Source organism: Typopeltis vanoorti, chromosome 6, assembly GCF_054136105.1.
Source record: "Typopeltis vanoorti isolate ZY-2024b chromosome 6, IOZ_Tvanoo_1.0, whole genome shotgun sequence".
NCBI classification, from domain to species: Eukaryota; Metazoa; Arthropoda; class Arachnida; order Uropygi; family Thelyphonidae; genus Typopeltis; species Typopeltis vanoorti.
This window is the reverse complement of record NC_143554.1, coordinates 150,305,355-150,322,201: the sequence shown is the minus strand read 5'-3', so window position 1 is coordinate 150,322,201 and position 16,847 is coordinate 150,305,355. Positions and strand designations below refer to the sequence as shown.

The 16,847-nt window shown below is 35.2% G+C and overlaps 1 protein-coding gene across 1 annotated transcript; it reads right to left on the bottom strand.

The window, feature by feature from the left end:
- Window positions 1-11,765: 11,765 nt before the first annotated feature.
- LOC150106103 (BTB/POZ domain-containing protein 2-like) lies at window positions 11,766-16,226 on the bottom strand. The gene is made up of 3 exons (XM_090393849.1): window positions 16,182-16,226; window positions 13,168-13,402; window positions 11,766-13,075 (listed from the first exon to the last, which is right to left on the bottom strand). Exons 2-3 carry the CDS (start codon window positions 13,392-13,394, stop codon window positions 12,025-12,027), a joined length of 1,278 nt encoding a protein of 425 aa, XP_090249975.1. The 5' UTR covers window positions 13,395-13,402; window positions 16,182-16,226; the 3' UTR covers window positions 11,766-12,024.
- Window positions 16,227-16,847: the final 621 nt, after the last annotated feature.

The window sequence follows — 16,847 nt, the reverse complement described above, 5'->3', positions numbered from 1 at the left end:
ATACATACCATGTTATTCTCGTATATTTATTGAATTAGATTCATGTAAAAAACAAAAAATAGCATTTAAATAGTATGAAATCTGCTGTTAAGAATGTCGTAGATTGCGCATGTATTTATCAACGCATTTCTATAGGAAGTTTTGAAGTGAAGTAAGTGTGTTTCAGCCTTTGGTCTGTAGAGCACGGAATCCAATGTAACTCAGCTCTCTCACAGTACTAAAAATGCAATGTCTCTTACTGTAAAAGTATCATTGGCTTTCGCCCTGGCAATTTACAAGACATTACATTTTATGCTAGGAATTGCATGCCTGTGATCAGAGCAGGTTGGTTTCTTTACCAGCATGACAAGGGTAAGGTGGATATAACAGTGTTACAATTATATCAAAATATAAATCTTGATTAAACATTTTTCCGTGATAAAAATTGTCTATTAAAATTCTATAATGAATATAACCAAATTCTAGGTGGATATGGCATTCAATTCTCTTCCGTAACGTTAGGTTTCCCAAAAAAAATTTTTTTGGACAGATACTAGACTAGAGGAAGTTTTTGTAGGCCTTTCTTCTGCAAAATTTAGGAAACCTCCAGTTTCCTAAATTTTGGTCTTTGGCACATGCAATCAGGGATTTTGGTTCTGGTACCTCATAGTTTAATCCCGCAGCTCAATAAAATTTATCTTAGAACTCCCACTATTACAGATAATAATACGAGTGTTAGGGTTTACACTCACTAGATGGCGGCAGTTGGTCATTCTCTCTCTCTCTCTCTCTCTCTCTCTCTCTCTCTCTCTCTCTCTCTAAAAAGGTTTTTATTTATCAAGTAATTCAGGTAAACACTATCCGTTATTCAGTACTGATAATCATCGTACATATAAAATACTTCGATTACAATTCTGAGTGACATGTCACAAGTCAATTTATTAGTTTAATAAGACGAAACAATGTGTGAAAACACATGTCATTAATTTTAAGAAATTCAATCAAAAGACACGTTGAAATAAGCTGATGTATTGCATTCATAGAATGAAAGATATCATTCATTATTATTATTATTATTATTATTATTATTATTATTATTATTATTATTATTATTATTATTATTATTATTAAAAAAATTATTATTATTATTATTATTATTATTATTATTATTATTATTATTATTATTATTATTATTATTAAGAGCCTGTGTAGCTCAGTGGATGTGGCGTTTGCACCCCACGGCGCTTAGCCGCACGAAGGAAGACTTGGTTTCGAGTCTAGTCGCCGACTAGTTTCTAAGCCTTTTTTCGACCGGTTCCCGAGTTAGTCGATCTCTGGCACGGACAAGCAGGTTTTTCCTCCCGGAAACTCGGGTTTTTCGTCCTGTAAACTCAAGAAAATCGACCGTAGAACCCACATTATTTCAGACATTAAATATATTGTGTTAGGGTTAGAGACCACGAGATGGCGGCACATTTGAGCCGTCTCTCTTCACTGTGTTCCGCTTAATTAGTGATAGCCTTGGGCCATCTATCTCTGATTGGTACCAGTGGAGATTGAACTGCCCACTCAGTCTCCAAAAGTTAGATAGGGCTAAATGGCCTCGCCTACTCCCCGTATACGGGAATAAAAAGGCGTTAGCTGTTTTTTATTATTATTATTATTATTATTATTATTATTATGTGACACCCCCAAGGGAGTCCAAAGACTCATCGAGGGAGAGTGTGCCAAAAGCATCGAACGATTGATCCTCTTCTAACTACTAACCGCGCTCAAACTTGGTTAACTTTTTTGCGTGAATAAAAGGCGAAGAGATATATAATAATTACAATTATGCAAAATAAGTTTAACTGATCATCCGCCATCCAAATTTATATTTTACTTTCATTACATTGGATCGTATCGATGTACTCACACTAAGCTTAATCTGCTCTGTGAGAAACATCAACACCTAAACACGCCGCCTGTGCTTCGGTATGCTGTCATGGGCGCGTGGAGAAGAATTGTGAAAGGTAAATTACTGGAATTACAGCAGAACAAACTAAGGCAAATGAAGCTATGATGTTATGTAGGAAAATAAATGGTTCTTTTCAGACTTTTATATTGACAGATTTAATCGACACAACTGTATAATTGCTTTTCGAGATTCCAGTGTGACTATTTCTTTTCGTACGAGGTTTATCTCAAACCCAAGAGAGGATTAAAACTATACGTTTTATGAATCAACCACAATCACATCAACTTCTTACTGTTTCAGATGCCACCCTAGATTAACAGCTCATTTTGAAACAGTCCAAATATATATAAAAAATATTTTAAAGGTATCTTGTCATATAGTATATTCATACATTTCCCACAGGTGTGTCTCAACGTGTTCTATGTTAATTTATAGTGATATTAATTTCATATATTTCGGAATCTTTATCTTCTCTAGTTGAGTACCGAACTCGTGGCCATTAGTGCTTTTTTTTGTTTTCCACGGAAATGTTAAAAAAAAATATAAATAAATAAATAAAAAATAATAATAATAAATAGAAACGTTCTGTATTTATACTATATTTTTTTATTTTCATTATATTTACTGAATGCATAATTCTTCGATATATTAGGAAACATTTGCTGTTTAAAAATACGAGTATGGTTGCAAACACTTAGGAGATATAAAATGTAGTCCGAAGGTGAAAATGTGAGAATGCAATCTACGAAATATCGTTTTCCATTTCACTCAAATCCTGTGCTTCTTAAATTTGCAGAAGCACTCTCTGGTTGATTTAAGACAATGCTTCTACCATCTTTTAGATAAACTCATGTGTATGCAAGTATACTCTACACCATCAAAAATTAAATTGGTACTTTTTATTTTGGTTTTGTTCGAGGAGGAAGGAATACAGAAATTAAATTTTAGTAAAATGTTTATAGCTCAAATTTCATTAGAAATGGCATCATTTTGTTACCCATGTTTATATATCTAATTGCTTTACTTTATGATCACCATAGCATTCGGAAATGAGCTGCCACTGCCTTGTCTGTGTTGGTTCATTTTCTTTACGATAATGAAGCAATCCTCTGAGTTGTCTACCACTTTTGCAATATCTTCCCTAAATCTCAAATCACTGTATTCAGGAGTGCTTATTTCTATCCACCAACAGAGTATACACCTCTACTTTAGTATACCCATGATACTAATGTAATACGTTTATAACATTTCGTGGGAATGAGTCATAATGAAGTAATCTTGCATTTAGCTAAGTTAAGCAAGCATTCCAATGATTTTAACCGCTTTCACAGTTTATTCTAATCCTCCTGGAGAGACACGTGTTAGCACTACAAATAATAAACTTTTTTACTTTCATATCATCGAGCCTTCGTAGCTTAGTCGGTATCCACGATGCCTTTGGTTTGAAAGACCTGGTTTCGAATTCCCAATAGGACTGGAAGAACCTTTACAACAACTGAAGGTGAGTTAGCCTTTCTCATATGGGGTGGAGAGGTTTTTCTTTCCTATTTGATTTTGTATCCCGAAATGAAAACCAGCAAGAACACACGTTGACCGTAGCTACCAAAAATAACTGACACACGAATATTTGTTTTACTCGGAACCTTAAAAATTCCATGCTCATCTCCTCAGATCATATTCCTTCCTCTGCTCAAGACAGTCACTTAGATTTTCACACTTAACCACCAGAAGAAATATAAACGAAGACATAGTTTGATGCCATCGTGTTACCATGCAAGAAACTCATTAAGCAACAAGGCCTGGAAGTAGTCCTGAGCACATTGCCCTTAAACGAAGGAGGAAATTTTATCCATTTCCTTCCTGATATCCATTCTCTTTTATCCCTCTTACAGCTGTTTTCCATTTCTAGCTTTATTCGTTTCGCAACCGTTTTTTTCCTTCGATCTCTTTATATTTCTTAGGACAAATTGTGTACGAAAAGAGAACCTATCCACCTGTAAATGCGGGTTTGTTATTGCTATATTATTGCTATTCTCCTATTCCTATAAGCTCTTTTCAGAGCCTATTGCGAAAAGGGAATACACTTTTATTTTTTTGAGGGACAAAGGTTTTATTACGCAAAAATATGGTGGAAGGAAAGCGAGGATCAGGGTTTAGGTTTTGTTCATAGCGTCTAAAGATTTCGTTGTAACTAAGGTGTCATCGTAGCCCTCTGGTGGCAGTATGTAGTCTTGGTTTTCGGAGTGCATAGGAATGCTGAAATTTTAAACGCAAACGAATTTATTTGATTACGTGATTATGACAATATTTGGAAACAGCTTGAAGTAGTACCGATGGAAAATTTTGAAAATATAAATAGTCCATGATAGCTAGTTAAGAGTGATTGCTAACATGCAATACTCACATCTTTTACAACAGATTCTTTTCTAAGATTGTCATAATCACCTATTCAGAATTAATTTGCGTTTAAAATTTCAGCATGCTTATACGCTACCAAAATCAAGACTACAAAGGATGATATCTCAGTTACAATCAAATCCTTTTTATTTCATTGTAACCGAGATTATAACCCGTAATTTTAATTAACTCTAATCTGTTTTGCCAGATGCTCTTTACAGAGAAAAAGGTAATACGAGAATAGAATTAACAACTGACCAACCTGCCTGATGAGGGAACTTATATGCAAATCCACATATAAATATACGTAAATCCACACCAGATGGATTTGCATATATTTACAGTATGCAAAAAACAGGCGATGTTAGTAGAGTCCAGAGATACTCAATGTAGAATCATTATGTACTTGAGACATCGTTCCAATATACTTTATTATTCATGCACACAGTAATACTTCATGAGTATAACAAATAAGTTTGTACCTTTAATTCAGGAAATACATTGAATATCCACCATCAAACTGTGTATATGGCCAATACGCAGTGAATGGAAAATATTAGATTTTAAAAGAAAGAAAAACTGAATTTACTGAAGTATGAAATAGTTGAAAATCTATCCAATTATTTTCATAGATATGAATATTATGTTCATTTAGAAGTAGACGGTCAAACTTGTTTTCGAAAAATAAATTTTTAATAAATTTATCAGATAAGGAGGAACTTTATTTAATTATTTATTTTTCATCGCACATATGAATAACATTACCATCAGCAGCAGCCAATTTCTGTCCGCCACTGGGAAGGCCTTCTTCAAAGTCTTCCAGTCTGTCCTATTCTGAGCTTTTCTATGCCAGTGAGTTCCAACTATCTCTTTAATGCCATCCTTCCAACGTCGTCTTTGGTCTTCCTGTAGTTCTCCATTTTAGGATACCATTCAGCTCTCCATTTTGGACTGTTAATTCTTAATGACGTATACCATGATGGTGAGAGACTTGATGTCTCTCACTTTCGTCTGAGTTCCGACCCAGGTATTGTGCTTTCTATCTTGTAACATCTTGTAACTTTGTTTGGGTAGTCTTCAGTTTGTAGGTCAGTTTTTTCGTGCAAGTGCATGTGTCAGTTCCAAATGTCATGAGAGGAAGTATACAACTGTCGAATAATTTTCTATTAAGGCAGATTGGGTGTTTTCAAAAACATCTCGAGTGCTTCACGGTGTCTTTGAAAAACTACCCAACCAGGTTGAATTCTTCGTATAACGTCTTCCTCACAGCCACTCTCTAATGTGATTTCTTGTTCTCAGCAAACATATGAAGCTTCTATATGAATTTCCCAGTGTTCCATATGCATTGGCTTTTTGCTTATGTATTTATTTATTTATTTATTTATTATTTTTATAGAAGTCGGGGAAATTATAGAATTGACGGACAAACAAGGAAAAGATTGAATGACACCAAAACAGACCACTGGACCTAAATTCCTCAAAGGGCGATGACGATGACGAAAATGATGATACATTATTTTTGGTTTTGTTTCCGTTCATATTTCATCCTCTCTTTTCACTTCTGCATTCAATTTAATGATAATTTTTCAAAGTTCTTCTGTTGAGTTGCATAAAAGAAAACAATATCATAAAATAATCGCAGGTGATTTAGCTTGTTACCATTTACTGTAATTCCTCTATTTTTCCATTTCAGGTTTTTAAATATTTCTTCTACAGCTCCTGTAAATATTTTAAAAAATGATATCTAATGGTCTAATTCCATTTTTATAGGAATTAGACCATTCATATTTCAACATTTCATATTTCATTCTGATTTGACGTATTCAGTTGAATTTTCACACATTTAATAAGCCATTATCAACCTCATCATATTTACAATTATTGCTTCGAAATCGAATGATACGTTGCCAGCAGGGGCCTTAAGGACTGTAAATACCAGTAATGATTATTAATAATGATGCTTCTGAAGAAAGGAGAAGAAATATTACCAGTCTGAATATTTCGTGCAGAATCAACATTACTCATTACAACATTACAACAATATCCTCATTAGGCCTTGATATTCAGAATTCATGCAGTGACTGCAACTGTTTATTCATTTGTTTTTCAAATATTTTAAAATTCCTGCCGAGCATATTTTAGTAACATTGTATCACATCAATTTATTGTGAAAGAGTAGGCTTAAGTAATAGTTAAGGCCGTTGCATCATTAAGAAAAACAAAAAACCTTGGTCTTCGAGGACCGTATTCAACGGTGGCAGTACACTGGTATGTAAGTTGTTCTCATGGACATTACTGGTTCATCCTCATCCCCAATGAACACACCTCGACCGCTAATTCTTATATGGGGATGGTTTCAGACCAGGTATTGTCCAGATAGTGAAATTGTGGCCCGTTAGATCTGAATTCTTTCAGCAGAGTAACGCCCCGTGTCACAAATCTCGCATTGAGTAAGCACAATTCAAAGGATATATTCAAGCATTCTGAGTACTCTCTGTGAACCTAGTTACCACCCCATCTGAATCCCATCAAACGTTTGTGACTTCTTGTGGGAAACAGCATCCGCTAGTCAATACCAGTATCTCATTCGGTTGTAGTCCTCCGAGACGTTATTTCGTGTAATTGTTCCAATGTCTTAAGATATCTTCTATGGTCTAGCGCAGACAGTGTCAAGACGTTTGTATAACAAACTGAACTAGTTTGTATATATAATACTTTGGCTGACATAACTGCTTGCAATTATCTCGGCCAAAAGAGGCCCAGCACCCGACTAGGTAGGTAATCGTAATCTCATGAGAGTATCAATATATAAAATCTATGATTATAAAAATAAGAAATTACTTAAATTTCTTTGTTAATACCTATACCGGCTTCTGAATTAGAAACATTTAATTAATACCGCGTTGGCGTGGATTCCGCAAGGTGTTGGATTGCATTACATCTAAAACATACCAGGCGTTCATCATCCTTTAACTGACTCAGATTTGAAAAAGAAGACTTTGCTCCCGGATCTGTTCTTTTTTAACGTATCCCATACATTCTTAATTGGGATCAGATCCAGGCTTTGTGGGAGTTCCAGAGAAGATGGTTAAAGTAGTTGCCATGCTCGCTGTACCACTGCTGAACAATTTTTGCGCGATGTACAATTTTTGCGCATTGTAGTCCATAATACAACCATGACCTGCTGGTGACGGTTGTTTCATGTTTCAAGTCAACCCTGCAGGATGGACTTGGTCGGCAATAATGTTCCGATATTCCTTAGAGGATATCTTCGATCTTCCAGAAAAATCAGCCCTCCTGTACCGTACCAACAGAACATACCATGCTACAATCTTGAGTTGTGTTTACAAGGCAAGCTGGGTTCATTGGTTCATGGGACTCCCGCCAAACTCTCTGCCTACCGTCTGTAAAGAACAAGGTGTACCATAACTCGTTGGATCACATGACTGTTTTCCAGTCTCCAAGCAAGTGTTCTTGCCACCACTGCCGACGAGCTTTTTGGTTCTACGCAGAAATCAGCGGTTTCTGTATAGGCATGCGGCAGCCAATATCTATTCCCTTCAATTACGTGTGCATAGTTCAGTGAGACATGGGTCGGGAACAGCTTTCATTGGAATGCTTTAGTCAAATTCTGCACGCAGGAAGTTCTGTTTGTCTGTACAAACTTCAGGTGAAGGCGATCTCGTTCCTGACCGTGGTCTTAGGACCACTGTTACACCTCTTAGACAAGCAATGTGTTTATTTTTCCACTGATTAAACACCAAATATATCTCACCTGTTGAGAAACCAATCGGCTCTACTGTTTTCAAAATCGTGGCTCCAGTCCAGATCGAACTCCGAAGGATCATTTGTTTTTCACATTGTAATCAACACCTGTTGACGATTTCTAATCAGCAGCATTCTTAAACAGTTGCCTAGATCAATGCTTCTCAAACTTCTGGATGTCAGGGCCCCCTTTCGAAAAATTAAAATATTTCACGCTCCCCTCGAACAAAATCGTATTACAGACATATATTATTATAATATTTAGTGTATTTATATTCAATACAAAACATACACAGCGAACATTTCAAAAATCAAATGCAAATATATAATTCTTAGCATCTTACATACTCATTTGACATGGCACATTATCTCATATTTTTATATAGATAGATATATTGTTGTTGTTGTTATTGTAGGTATATTTTGTTGAGTGGATATCCAATGAATATGATCATCAATCAGGTTTATGCACCTACTACAGAGGCATCAGAAGAAGACATTAAAGAATTTTATGGCAAGTTACAAGAAGTGATAGATGCAGCACTACAACGAGATTTATAGCTACTTATTGGAGATTCGAATCCAAAAGTGATAGAGACTGGAGTACAAGGAATAACAGGTCGTTTTGGTTTAGGTATTCGTAACACTACAGGGAAGATACTAGTTGAGTTTTGTGCAGAGAATTCTTTGTTTTTTTTTGCTAACACCTGCTTTAAACAGCACAAAAGAAGATTGTACACATGGATATCACCTGATGGACAATACAGAAATCAAATTGACTATATACTTGGACAAAGAAGATGGAGAAGTACAATTCAGTCTGTAAAGACTTTTCCAGGTACAGACTGTGGAACAGACCGTGAGTTATTAGTGGCTATGATACATATGAAACTACAGAAACTGAAAACATCACAAATGTCTATCAGATGTGATCTTGGAAACATACCAGCTGAATACAATATTAGAATACAGAACAGATTCAACACACTCAATTTGTGTGAAAGAGAACTAGATGAACTACGGGAACAGATTAAAGATATAATTAAAACAGAAGCAAAGAAGAATATTCCAACAATTTGTAAGAAGTCCAAATGGCTGTCAGAAGATGCCATCAAAACTGCTCAGCAAAGGAGGAAAATGAAGGCCACAGGAAATGTGCAGGAAGTACGACATTTGAATGCAGAGTTTCATCGACAAGCCAGAAGAGATAAGGAAAAACACTTTAACCAAGAATGTCAACAAATAGAAGATCAAAACAAGAAAGGAAAAGCAAGAGATCTTTTCAAAAAGATCAGAGAACTAAAAGGGAAGTTCAGTGCCAAGGTGACAATATTGAAAAGCAAACACAAAGAATATCTTACAAAATTTTCTGCAAACATCAAATAGAAAGAGAATACAGGAGACCTTTACAGAAAGGACTCCGAAATTACTGAGACATTTGAAGAGCAGAATTATACACAGGAACCAGTAACAGTGGAGAATGAAGTGAGGTGAGCACTGCAACAGATATCCAGTAAGAAAGCACCAGGAGGTGATGGAACATCCATTGAGCTGCTCAAAGCCCTGGGAAAGGAAGCAGTTAAAATTTTAACAGCTCTATGCCAGCAGATTTGGATCACAACTGCATGGCCTAGGGAATGGAAAAATCACTTTACATACCTTTATTGAAGAAAGGCGATGCAATAGAGTGCAAAAATTACAAAACTATAGAACTGATTTCTCATGCAAGTAAACTCTTACTTAAGATCATTCAGAAAAGACTGGAACCATTCATGAAGAGAGAAATGGCAGATGAACAGGCAGGATTTCGAAAAGGCAGAGGAACAAGAGATCAAATCGCCAATGTGAGATGGATAATAGAAAGAGCACAGGAATATCAAAAGAATGTCTACCTTTGTTTCCTTGACTACAGTAAGGCTTTTGACTCTGTAGATCATGTGAAACTGTGGAATGTGTTAAGAACAATGGGAGTCCCAGAGCATTTCGTTATCCTTCTGAGGAATCTTTATTATGAACAAGAAGCCACTGTCCTAACAGATCTTGGAGACACTGAGTATTTCACAATAGGTAAAGGGGTACGACAAGGATGTATTTTATCTCCATACCATTTCAACTTGTACAGCGAATACATTTTAAGAATGGTAGGGCTGGAGGAATCTTCAGTTGGAATTAAAATTGGTGGAAAAAATATTAATAATTTGAGGTATGCAGATGATACCACCTTGCTATCAGAATGCAAAGAAGATTTGAAGGAACTTATTATGAAAGTTAAAGAAGAACGTGCTAAATATGGTCTTAAACTTAACCTCAAAAACACAAAAGTTATGGCAGCATGAGAATTAATGATTTTGAAGTAGATGGGGTGAAAATGGAAGCAGTTAAAAATTTTTTGTTTCTAGGATCCCGAATTGATAAAGACGGTTATTGTACCGAAGAAGATTATTACTCGGAAAAAAAGCAATGAAAAATTTTATCAAGATCTTTAAAGATAAAGATATTAGCCTCGCAGCAAAAATCAGAATCGTGAAAGCAATGGTATTCCATGTGGTACTGTATGGATGTGAAAGTTGGACCCTGAGAAACAGTGAAAGAAGGAAGCTAGATGCATTCAGTTATGGGTTTGGAGACGCTTACTAAGAATACCATGGACTGCAAAGCACACCAATAAATCAGTGATAGACAGAATAAAACCAGATTGCTCCCTCGAAGCTATGATCATCAAGCAAAAATTGTCATACTTCAGACATATTATGCGAGCAAATGACAGTCTGGAGAGGATGATGACGCTTGCTAAAGTTGATGGAAGCGGGAGAAGAGGAAGAGCAAGAAATAGATAGGTGGATGGAGTTAAAGTAGAAACAAGAGTGCTCTTGGAGGTTCTGAGAGACATGGTCAGGGACAGATCGGAATGGAGAGTGTATGTTCGTGGAGTCGGCAGGAGTCGGAAACGACTCGATGGATCATAACACAACAGACATTGTTGTTGTTGTACATTTGCAGGACAGAACACATGAAACGGAACACGATTAGCAATAAATAAAGTAAGAATTAAAAACATAAAATAAGTTTAATAACAATTTAACGTGATGGATGTGTTTCAATACTGCTACACAAAAGGTCAATATCAGGTGAAATATTTGAAACTGCAATTCTTAAATTTCTGCTTTGAAATGAAACTTATATGAATAAGCATATATTTACTAATATTCGTTAAGCGCAGAAATACTCAGGAAGCAATATTTGTGATCCCGCACCAGTCTGAGATTTTTTTTCATTAAAATATAAAAAATAACAAAAAAGATATAATAAAAATGAAATACGTTTCTTTTAAGGTAAAAAAATCTACTTAGTCCAAAAAGATTTTAAATTTGTTTTCATTATTTCACGCCCCCCCTCTACAAACCTACGACCACCAAGGGGACCGCTGCCCACAGTTTGGGAAGCGCTGGCTTTGAACACTCGGTAACGCCCGCGAAAAATGTATTTGGCATATACTCTTCGTAATCTAATATTACTAATATTAGATTACTTCGATAATTAGATACTATGCGTATCTAAAATTAGATACGCATAGTATCTAATTTAGTGGCCGACAGAATTAGAGCCAACATTCGAAGAATGAGTGACTTCAATGGATTACTGATAGTATTGATTTTAAAAGATCAACTTAAGTTTATATTTCTTTATTAATAGAATGGGAAAGAATTTTAATGGACGTTCAATAAATGGATGATTACAATAATTAATTTACATTAATGTTAATAATATCACTGACGATTTAATAACTCAAAAACTGCTCTCATATACTTAGTAATCAATAAATACACTTACTAAATATCACAGAATGGAATTACAGTCCTGGACAATTTAACAAAACAGAATGTGAAAATGAGATGTCCAGATGTTTTCCCTAAATTGTATTTTCCCTATGCCTTAATCCAGAACCAGATTATATCGCAATCCCAATTGCCTTCTAATTGTACACGGAATTTGCAATCTTTCTCTTGGTATACGTTATTCATTACACCAAGAGGATTAAGGTATCCCTCAATGCGCGTACCTTTTTCTCCTACTGCAGTTATTTGAAATTTATCTCCTTCTTGGGCGAAAATGGTTTCATATTTTTTGTTCGAAGCACAATATTTTACTTCTTTTTCAGGTGAATTGAGTCTCTTAACAGAGACCATAGGAAAAACATATTTTGTCCCACCTTCAAATAAGATTACAAAAATATCACCAATTAGTAAAGAGTTCTCCAGTATTTCCAGAATAAATGAGATCTTATTAACACTGAATTCCTGGAAATCAGTACATGATGAATTTTTTAATACCAATGAAGAATTTACTGCATCCCTCGGAAAGCACGCCAATATTGAGTATGAAGAACGATAACACCTAGGGTAAAATATATAACTTCCCACTAGCGAAGCAAATATTGAATGAGTTTCAGATTTTGTAGCTCTACCGAGCAGAGAGCAAATCTCTTCAGAAGTAAACATTTTAGTTTCTGAAACAGTACCAAGTTCTTCGACCGACATCACGCCGAATCTAATGTGCATAAGGAGTTCTTCTAAGATTTTTCGTAAGTCTTCTGTTTTCACTTGAGCTTCTGTTTCGAGTTGCTTCATTCCCCATTTATGAACTGCCTCAAACAGACAATATTCTGACTCGAGTTCCAACGTATCTCTACACACTATTAACTCTACGGTTTCTTTTTTGAAACTGAGGAAATCAGAAGACTGGATGATGGTCTCTGTGTTGACGTCGATTGTACAGAGACAATAGGTCATCACTCTCGATAGATCCATACGTTTCGCGAATTCGAGAACTTTACACGCATTTTTTGATGTAACGTCGTTGAAAATACATATTGCACTTTTGTCTTTCAGGAGAGGTATTTCATACTTTTCTGCGGCATAATAAACTTCCATCGCATCGTCTAGGGTTGGAATGAATATCGTGTCTGTGTACAAGTACCTGAAAAAAATAGAATGACGGAATTAAGGAGCGTTCATAAAAATATTAAAACATTAAATAAAAACAAAAAGTAGCTACGAAGGGTCACTCACTTTATCATGATACCAAATGCCTTTTGTGTGATATCTGGGACCAATATTTCCTTCTCTTCTTTGTATAAGCCTGAAAACATCGCTTCAAAAACAGGACTTCGAAGGGACAGTAACAATTTATGAGCCTTAATTCTCACTGGTTGGTGCTCATCACCAACTAAGAATGTAACATCAAACAGACGCGGATTCTCCAATAGAGATTCGAAAATTTGTTCCACTGTCTCCATGGTTATCTCTGAAATTAAAGGAAATTGAAAATTACTACCTATTGGTTATTCTGCTTGTATGTATTGCAAAACTGTGACTGAAATGACGAGGAATTTTACAAATTATGAATAGTGATCTTGTTGAAAAATCCACCAAGGATAAAGAATTATAAAGATGAAAGTTGAAATTCATACTCTTAATTATATTCATTTGTCAAATACGTTTTCCCTGTGGACTGTGGGAGACATTTAACTGGAGTTTAGTTAAACTTGCGGGCTACATTCACTCACTGTTGAAAAATAAAAACGTTTGGAATAAAAACTATTAAGATACCATATCTAACAGTTGCTGAATGTGTAAGAGATGAGAGAGTACTGTTCTGTGGAAGGAGAAAGAACGGAAATAGATGAAATGGTATGAAAGAAAAATCAAATCAGACAAGTTCAGAATTATAACGCTTAAAACTATAAAAGTCACCTCATATCAACTAGAAGATAAATCGATTAATTTCTTCCCCATCGGTGATATATGTTGCACAGATTTACCTGGAATGCATTTGATGTAAAGGGGTTTGCATATGAACACCATGTCTCATAAAACCAAAATTAGCCTCATTTCTATAATACACATTCATAATTAAGCATCTAAAAAGTGAATTGCAGCTCTCTTAAATTCCAAAGGGTTCAATTCTCCTTATCCGACATTCATCCTAAATTTCGCCTGCTCTATATGGACGATTGGACCTCTGCTTTTTTCTTTTGAATGGATTGTTTTAAAAAAAGAATTATTCCATTGTTGAGATCGTTTTCATATTGACAATCGTTTTAGCCATATGGAAGTACACAAATTTTATATCATTAGGGAAATTAGCCAAATTGAATAGAATACATAGAAAATAGGAAGATAAGACATGCACAAAATATACAGAATACATATGTACTATGCACACAGAGACGTATTTTGTTTAATTTTAATATGAGAGTAGTCCATTGAAACGACTCGACAGGTTTTGTAAGATGTGGAACTTATATTGTAAGGGTTACAAAACTTGTATAAACATGAACTATAAAAATAATTACACATAGTAGATATTTCACGAACTTCAAGAGACCAGAGTGGCAAAAACCTGTTGGATTAACTAATGCACAAGCATTTGTTGCACATTAGTTGTTGATGTACACTTCTGTGGCATAAAGCGTACATTTTCTAACTCTGCGATTGTGAAATTTTTGATGAATGGGACCCGATGTTGGGGGAGCTTTCTTGATGTACAGAAAGGTGATTGCATCGCTGAAATTTCTTTATTAGAAGAAACTGTCGGAGATGTGTCTAAGATTTCAGTGCGTATCTGGTATGCCTATGACAACGAAGTGCTCATTCCTTTTCTTTGTCTTATTGGAAATGTAGATTCTGTTCAGTTAGTGTACAGAGGTGTAACAACAGAGTTTGTTACACCTCTGAACACTAACCAAGAGTTTATAAAATTCATTGCTACTGTAGCATTTGCTATGTTGCTAGACGGGACGATCTACACGTTGAAGCATGTAAAGGACGTTGAGAAGAAAACGAAACACATATCAGGATTAGCCTTCCACACAACAAATAAGGATATCATGTAGTTTGCAAAAAAAAAAAAAAGAAGAAATTTCGTATATTGGTCGTAACAGTTTCATAAAAAAAATAATGAGGCCTCAGAAATCCTGTGCATCCCCAACCCATGTCATAACAACAACCAGGGTTTAATGCTACACCAGGTTTTGTCCGTATTCATAACACACATTATGTCATGGAGCGCGACAATATTTTGTGTGCCTGTTACCTATTTTTGGACCAACAAATAAAACAAACGTAGAGATGGTACGATACAATCTTCATGGATTTCAAACAAAACTTTAGTAATATCCATCTATATTGGAGTCCTACAATAAACTGAGAACAGTTAGACAGATAAGCTGAGACAGATACATGAAATGTATCAAAGAGATATTGACACATTTTTCAGGTGATTTAGTAACATTTATATAGATGCTAATGCAATAATCTGCAAACCAAATACATCACTTACAGTTTTATATGTATGTGTAGATATTTTTTTTAAATCAGTTTCCATTATTATTATTAAAAATTAGATATACTAATTTACATGTCGATAAAATTTAGCTTAGCAGGTTATGGTATAGAAATAGTTATTTAATAAATGAGACTTTTGGCACAAATTACGTTTTTGTAATTTGCCTTATTGGTATCAAGAGAAATGAGTGTTTGTTGAACTAATGTTTTACCTACAGAGATAGGATCAAGTAGAAAATTGAGCAACAGTTGATATTAGTAGTCTGGATTCATCAAAAATCTAACCGCGGAACTGGGTTATAACATGCGTTACGTCATGGAGCGTTACAATACTTTGTGTACCGTGACAACCCATTGTGTGTGTGTGTGTGTGTGTGTGTGTGTGTGTGTGTGTGTGTGTGTGTGTGTGTGTGTGTGTGTGTGTGTGTGTGTGTGTGTGTGTGTGTGTGTGTGTGTGTGTGTGTGTGTGTGTGTGTGTGTGTGTGTGTGTGTTTCACACATCCAGCCATATGTACCTAAATTACATTAAGGGTTGGTACAACTGCAGATATGCATCCTGATAATAACTTTGTATTGTTATTATTTTTCCCACCCCCATGGAGTCACAAGAAATCATATCTCCAAGGAGGTATTTAATAACTAATACGTATTCTTGTATTATTAATATACAGATATTTGTTAAGATGCATTTGAAGCACGTAAATATTTCCCTACTTTAAAACTAAAGATTGACTCACCTTTGGTAGGAGGGAGGCTTTATTGAGTGAATAGCACCATCACCAGACCTAAAGCAGAACTGGAAATAAAAAGTACTAAGTCCGCTCTTATCGTGAATGATTACATCTTTCGCAATGTATAACGCATGATGATCTGCCATTTTATAATCTTATCACTTCTTTTCTTTTATCCATTAGGGGAACACCCGTTAGTTCAACTTTTTTTTTGTTCTCCAAACAAAATGAAATTCAGAAAGCAAGTGAACTTTTCCATCGAATTTAGTTATTGCGATAACTGAGAAACTATTTGAATAATCAGTTCATGTTTTATTACCAGATCACTCGATCTGAAATTCTTAGTAGAGTGAGGAAATAAAGAGATCAGAAAATTCCTTAAAATATTTTCAGCATTTTTTTCCCTGCTTCATTTATTTAGCAATTTCTGTTTACCTTTTTTTCAGTAAGAATTTAGTTTGAAACATTGGTTGATATTGTTCTCTCCCTCTCTCTCTCTCCCTTTCTCTCTCTCCCGGTCTCTCTCTCTCCTGACAAGCATTGATTCATTACTTGTTTCGATTCATTATCGATGAGGCCTGCTGAACGACTGAAACTGGCTAACCTGTCTTCAAAATGCTAGTTACGGCTATTAGGAGTTCCGTCTATTCCCTTTAAGGAATAAATGCACTA

Bases quoted from the DNA above. Each gene is read 5' to 3' on its own strand.
- LOC150106103 (XM_090393849.1), bottom strand. From the start codon at position 13,394: ATGGAGACAGTGGAACAAATTTTCGAATCTCTATTGGAGAATCCGCGT. The intron at 13,076-13,167 runs GTGAGTGACCCT...TATTTTTTTCAG, and splicing joins GCATTTGGTATCATGATAAA to GTACTTGTACACAGACACGA.